This window comes from Apteryx rowi, unplaced genomic scaffold (genome assembly GCF_003343035.1).
Source record: "Apteryx rowi isolate R43461 unplaced genomic scaffold, aptRow1 scaffold_85, whole genome shotgun sequence".
NCBI classification, from domain to species: domain Eukaryota; kingdom Metazoa; phylum Chordata; class Aves; order Apterygiformes; family Apterygidae; genus Apteryx; species Apteryx rowi.
The window spans coordinates 1,910,439-1,917,309 of NW_020451149.1; the positions used below are offsets into that span (position 1 = coordinate 1,910,439).

The following is a 6,871-nucleotide window of genomic DNA, read 5'->3' on the forward strand; positions in this document are numbered from 1 at the left end:
AACACTCTCTTGTCTCCATGCAAACACACCTATAACTTATTTTTAAGCTCTTCCTGGAAAGTAAAAGTACAAAACATTTCAAAGCTAACATACTGGTATATTATTATGGTTTTCCAACTATAAAACACTACCTGCAAAGTTGCTTTCCCCCCCCCCCCAAACTTCTTCTTCTTTTTACTTACCAACCTGACCTGTTGCTTTCCAGATGAAGTATAACAAGACCCCAGGCACAGGGGGGGGGCAGGGACACTACAGTTAATAAGCGCAGAGCTGCCTCAGCCTCCTTTTAAGCAGGTTACACCCAGTGCTGAGGAAATATAAGGGGATAGATGCCCCTGTTTTCTTCAGGTGTTAAGGGTATACCTTTGAGGATRTGCAAATGAAGAAGTATGTTTTTAGGGATTCTCAGAAGTTGTTGAGGGGTGACTGCTGTTATGTAAATAAGTATTTGGTAGCTTTGAAACTGTTAAGCTAGTTCTTTTTAGTACTCTGAAGAAAGCTATATTTGATAGCTTGTTTTAAAGTGTTGTTTTTGAAACCCTTGCTAGAATGGTCTAAGTTGTTCTCTCAAAGTTTTTTTTTTCTGGTGATTGTAAAGTAAGCTTACTTGCCTGCCTGCTTAAATGGTTCATGCTGGGTGTGAGGGACACCACTTCAGCCAAATGGAGAGTTCAACTTCCATTGCCTTACTGTGTGACTCYGTCTCCAGAGACAGTAATTCTTTTCCAGAAAGGCTAGTAACTGTGATTTTAATGAAGAAATTCAGGCTGGAGAGAACTGCCTAGTTAATTGTGTGGTTTTCTTCCTGCAAAACCCACCCTGCTAAACTGCCACTTGGTTCTACTTGTAACATGCATAGTCAGCAGAAATTCTACTTTCTACAAGATTTAGTAGTTATCAGGGCTGTGTCTCATTGCTTGTTTGAAGTCTGCAAGAAATTTCTCTTGCTCTGCAGTTATGTATAAATAATTTAAACCAAGTGACATTTGTCGCAGTAGAACAAAGTGAATTTTGTGTGATGTAGCTTCTTGGATGGGTTTATTTTTAATTGCACAAGTTCCCTTTCTTACTGCTTCAGTAAGGTGCTGCAGTGTAAAGGATCTCCTGGCCATTAGCTTAAATTAACAATCTTTTCCTGTATTTCTCATCTGATTTGCTGAGGAACATTTTTAATTGCATTAAAACTTTCTGTGATATTTGGGCTGGGCTCCCACAGTTGCTCTAGCATTCAGTCTTTGTCCTGAGGCTGGTGAAAATTCAACTGAAGCCCAACACTATGTTACCAGCTTGCAGCTGTTTGATTGGGAAACTTAGCGTGCGCTTTGTGTTTATAGATGGGAAGCTGCTTTCTGGGATGGAAAGCATTCATTTGCTGGCAGGGAGGAGGCTTATCTCTTCAAAGAACAGCTCTGCCGTAAAATGTGACTCAAATTGACACACTCCTGCGCAGTGCTGAGTTTACCCATTCAGCAAAAATGGTTGCTAGTTTAAGTGCTAGTCTTGCAGACTYYGGGGGTTTAGGAAATCGGTTTACCRGGCTAAAATGACAAAGACTCTGAGGAAAGGACAGTTTATGACGAACAAAGACTTGGTGAATAACTGAGCAATCGCAGCTGACTGTGCCAGCTCACCTGTGCAACTTCTCTGTTGTTAGTAGAGGCTACAGGAGTCTCATCAGAGCCACAATTTGGTTACRTAATTGGGACCTTAACAAAAGCCATGTGAATCAGATCAACATCCAGTTCTGTTTCTGCTGTGCCATCTGCTCTTTGCAATTTAATGAGGGGTTACAGCTGCATGTGCCCAAGGAGTAGGCAGACACTGAGAAGTGGGGTACTGTGTTTGCAGGATTACCTTTACCATAACTTTTTAAGCCCCAGAGTTCATGGGCTGGACATTATGTGGCGGCCAAAGGCTGCTGAGTGAATATCCACCCCTTACACAAAGGACGTGGCTGCCAGGGTTGGAGGCTGATTAGAGATAAGCACTGGAGAGCAGMAGGGTGGACTTCATCACCTGGCAGCCGTAAAGTGGGAGGTGTTTCAAATGCGATGTGACGAGAGGGCATTAATCCACAGCATGTTCCGTATTTCAGGGTGGTGCAAAATCAGATGCCTGGATTGGGCGTGAGGCAAGGAGACACATCCACTTCTAATGAGGAAGCAGCAGCATGCACAGCACAGAAAAAGGGGCCAGGCAGGCTGATGAGTAAGTAGYAGAGGAGGTCAGGAGCAGTTTGAAACAGAGACACTCAAGCTCCATGTGTGTGTGTCTGTGTGTGCATGTGTCCATGGGTGGGTTAGTACTGGGAGACTGGAACAAGGATTCCTGCATCTCCTTGCCTGAGTGATGCATCAAGGCTGCAGCCTCCACTCACAGCTGATGAAAGGCCTAGGCCTGCCCTCCATGGTGGGCTAGTGATGGATTTCAGCCTTTCTGCTGCCTCTTTCACCAGCAGAAAACCTGAAGGCTGAGACTTTTTATAGGTAAAAAGAATGGTTATGCCCASAAGCGATGACTGAATGCTTTCAAAAGCAGTGCTGTGTAGGAGCTGTTCAGTATTACCAATATTAGCAGTCCAAGAACTCATAAGTAATCCCAAGATAGGATACCAGAAGGAATGCACCATGGATCCAGTAGGGAAAGCTACTGTAGTTTCAGACTGCCTAAGGGTTGTTTTATAGCATACTAATGTAAAAACTGGGGAAAGCAGCTTGTCTGTGTCACCTCAACAGGTGAGTGAACAGTGGCCACAGAAGGATTTCACAGCTTCTTGTTAGATTGTTGAACTAAGATATTGCTACASAGAGAAAACTCTTTAAAAGATCCCACACATACATGGCCTGCAACAGTGTGCGCAAAAAAAACAAAGAAAGAAAAATCATTACCAGATTTGCATCATGGGGAAAGGTCATTGAAAGGCTGTAAAATGAGACTCCCAAGTTAGCACTGTCCTAAGATTTTGTCTTGTCTCAGCAACACTGGAGATATTAAAGGGGGAAGCTTTAGTCTTCAGAAGCTGCAGATGGCTGTGGAGTCAAAGCACGCTCCCACCGGACAGAGGACTGGTAATCACCACCCTGGGGGAGGAACTGTGTTTCTCATTTCAAAATTGAAGCTCCCCCACACTGGTATGAGCCCTGTGGGAGCAGTGACTACTTTGTGTGTCCTGCATTCCCTTCAGTGGCCTGCACCCTGTCACATCAGAGTTGAGTTTARGAGTTGAAGTTTTCGTAGTCATCAGAGGAGTGATTGTTCACAGGACTTGGTTTACTGAGCAATTTCCTCTTGAAGAAGGAGGAAGCCAGGCTGGGAAAAGGCCCTCTTCATAATGTGTCCTCAGAGGCAGGCAGATTAGCTTACCTTCCACAGGGAAGAGTTCCTCCCTCAAACCCCGAGCAAARCAGAGACCTCAATTAGCGCTTGAGCAAGGACTTGAGGCATGTTATGCAAGGGTCAGGTTCTGCTGCCCTGACTCCTTTTCCTCCTGAGACTGCTGACATCTAGGCACATGCCTCAGATCCATGAGCAGTCCCGCATACTGCACTCGTCTGCCCCGGAGCGTCCAGTTGAAGCAGAGCCAGCAGCCCTAGCTTCATCAGCACGGACACCCAATGGTCCTCTCTGGGGCCACCCCACAGCAGGCACGTAACACAGGCAACGACGTGCCCTCGTCTCGTGCTTCTGCCAGGGCAGGCTCTTTGGGGGACTGTGCCTCCTAGCTCTCTTCCTGCCTTCAGAAAGGATCTATAAGAGAGCCAGGCAATGCTGGTACAAGATTAATCCRTTGTATTTTTGGACTGTGAAGAGCTCGTTCAAACTGAATCAGAAAACAAAGCACCTTGCACGGTCCACATCTTTTTTTAAAAAACAGTGAGATCTGTAAAGCCAGCTTTGCCATTTGCAAGCTCTCAGGAAGGACCATGCTGGATGGCTCTTCCTGCGTCYGGACCCCCACTTCCACCCACTTCCTTCACTTAAACACATACAAGACAATTTAGGTCTTGCGGTCCCGGGGGAAACACAGCCCTGGCTGTGAAGCTGCTTTTGCCTTACAAGCCTGGAGCGCACGCTGTGGCACTGCTCCCTGTCTGTCCAGCCGAGATTCCTGCAGCGATGCTTCCCGTCCCTGTGGTGTGGGAACGGGCCATCTTGCTGCACCGCAGGTACTGCTTCCCAGTGCTGCGGTGTGCGGCCGGGAGACTGGAGTAGCGCAGGGAGGGGGCAGTATCRGTGCCGCCAGGCTGCCTGGGGCAGTTGTGGGGAGGAGCAGGGCTGCGCTGCTGCCCCGGATTCCTTTCTGCGGGGGCTGGTGGGCGAGAGATGGGGCAGGTGTATTACACCCTCCTCTATTCGGGGCACTCCAGCCGCCACCCTCYGCCACAGCCAGTCACTGAGGACTCTTGCTGGAAGGCTTCACTTTAAGATGCGGCATTTTTAAAAGCACGACTCACCCTTAATCTGCTGGGATTAGAAAGGGATGCAGCCTCAGCTACTCCCCGCAATTTGGGCTGCATAAACAAGTGTTTTGCAAACCCCGGGACCAACAGCAAGCGAAAGCAAACGCTCTGCCCTGGTTGCAGCCAGGCTGTGGGTGTCATGGCAGAGCTTGTGACCCCAAACCCATGGACCCGCCAGTGGTGGTGTGGGTGGGCYGCAGCCAGCAACTGGTGCCTGCCCTGTGACGCCAGAGGGTTTGTCTCCTCAGGGTTTGGACATGCTTCCTGCAGGAGTCCCATCCTCCCCCTCGTAGCGTGTTGCATTCAAGTGGAGAGCTTTAAACAGTCTGATGAATCTAGCAGAAGGCAGAAAGCACAGGAGACCCTGAGCGGCTGCCAGGGACAGGGAGCACAGCAGGGCAGAGGCACCCATGGGTGTCACTGTGCTATGGGTGCTCCCCTCAGTATCTACCCTCCTCTGTGGGTGAGCAGCCCCCTGACCCGGGCACTCGCCAAGCAAACCTCTCCTGGGGAGAAAAGCAACAAATGGGAGCGAGGGCAGAAAGACTCAGACAGCATTTCATTGGATTAATTTAAAAGTATCTTCAGTAGGTTCAGTCCTAGTTTCACAGCTCTTTGCACCCGCCTGGCTTCCCCTCACAGCATGGCTCCTAGGGCCCCGTCTCCAGCAGCAGGGGGATGCCGGGCAGCCGTGTTTCAGTCGCTGTCGCTGCCGGGACGGTGGGGTGCTGACCTGGGGCCACGCTGCGACTTGAGGCAGGCGGGCAGCGGGGTCCTGCCAGCAGGCAGTGAGGCCTTGCTGACGGAGGACACGCTGCGGGCCAGGGGCTGCGTGGGGAAGATGACCTTGCCCCGAGGCGCCTCCAGGAGCTGCCAGATCTCCCCCGAGGTGGAGCTGCCCAGGTACTCCCAGGGCCGGCGCCCGCTGCTGTCCCGTATCCGCACCCGGCACCCCAGCTGCAGCACCAGCACCTTGACGGCAGGCTGGTGGCCATGCATGGCGGCCAGGTGGAGCGGCGTGTACCCACAGCCCGAGCGGGCGTCCACGTCCAGGGCCAGCCCGGCCTCCCRCGCCGCCGCCGCCAGCTCCCGCAGGCCCTGCCCGTCGCCGTGCTTGGCCAGCCAGTGCAGGGCCGTGAAGCCCGACACAAAGTCCCGCCACAGGGCCAGCTGCGGCTCCTCCAAAAAGAGCCCCCGCACCTGTGCCCAGCGCCCCGCTGACACTGCCACCAGCCAGGCGTGCTCTCGCCGCCCCAGCGGCACCGACGGTCCCCGGCCTGGGAGGCTCCTGGGGGGGCTCTCGGGAGGGACGGTGCAGGACAGCCCCCTGGCCTCCTCCGGCAGTGGTGAGGGGATGCCCTGCACCTCCAGCAAGGCCAGCTGGCACCGGATGCTCCTGAAGACAGGCACCGGCACTGGGGGGCTGTGCTCTGGGGACCCCCGCTCCCCAGGCACTGGTGCTGGCAGCAGGGACCGGGACAGGGGTGGGGACTGGGACTGCAGCAGCCCAGCGGGGGACAGCACTCCAGGCCCCCCCGGCGGTGGCAGGGATTGGGAACAGGGTGGCCGACTGCAGGGCAGCACCCCAGGTCCCGCTGGTGGCAGCAGGCACTGGGATGGAGGTGGCCCCCTGGGGCCTGGCGGTGGCCGGGCCCAGTATGGGGATGGCCCAGCAAGGGACAGTGGCAGGGACCGGGGCAGCCCAGTGGGGAGAAGTGCCCTGGTTCCCGATGGTGGCGGCAGGGACCGGGATGGAGGTGGCTCCTTGGGTCCCGCTGGTGGCRGCAGGSACTGGGATGGAGGTGGCCCCCTGGGGCCTGGTGGTGGCCGGGCCCAGTATGGGGATGGCCCAGCAAGGGACAGTGGCAGGGACTGGGGCAGCCCAGTGGGGAGAAGTGCCCTGGTTCCCGATGGTGGYGGCAGGGACCGGGATGGAGGTGGCTCCTGGGATACCGATGGTGGGGGCAAGGACTGAGAAGGAGGTGGCTCCTGGGATCCTGATGGTGGTGTCAGGGACTGGGATGGAGGTGGCTCCTGGTGTCCTGATGGTGGTGGGGGCAAGGACTGAGATGGAGGTGGCTCCCTGGGTCCCAGTGGTCGTGATAGGCACCGGGATGGAGGTGGCTCCTGGCATCCCGATGGTGGTGGCAGGCACTGGGACGAAGGTGGCTCCTGGTGTCCTGACAGTGGTGGCAGGGACCAGGAYGGAGGTGGCTCCCTGGGTCCCAGTGGTCGTGGTAGGCACTGGGATGGAGGTGGCTCCTGGTGTCCCGACAGTGGTGGCAGTGACCGGGATGGAGGTGGCTCCTGGTGTCCTGATGGTGGTAGCAGGGACCGGGATGGAGGTGGTTCCCTAGGTCCTGGTCCTAGCAGCAGCAGGGCCTGGGATGGTGGTGGCTCCTGGTGTCCCG

General features: G+C 54.1%; 1 protein-coding gene across 1 annotated transcript in view; it reads right to left on the bottom strand.

Annotated features, from left to right (window-relative positions):
* Positions 1-5,156: 5,156 nt before the first annotated feature.
* The window catches only part of SOWAHB (sosondowah ankyrin repeat domain family member B), a 2,741-nt gene continuing 1,026 nt past the window's right edge, over positions 5,157-6,871 (bottom strand). Inside the window, exons 2-3 of the mRNA XM_026090114.1 lie at positions 6,073-6,775; positions 5,157-5,957 (exon numbers count right to left, since the gene is read on the bottom strand). Of these exons, the coding sequence (XP_025945899.1) occupies positions 5,157-5,957; positions 6,073-6,775 (1,504 nt within the window). The remainder of the gene's footprint in view (positions 5,958-6,072; positions 6,776-6,871) is intronic.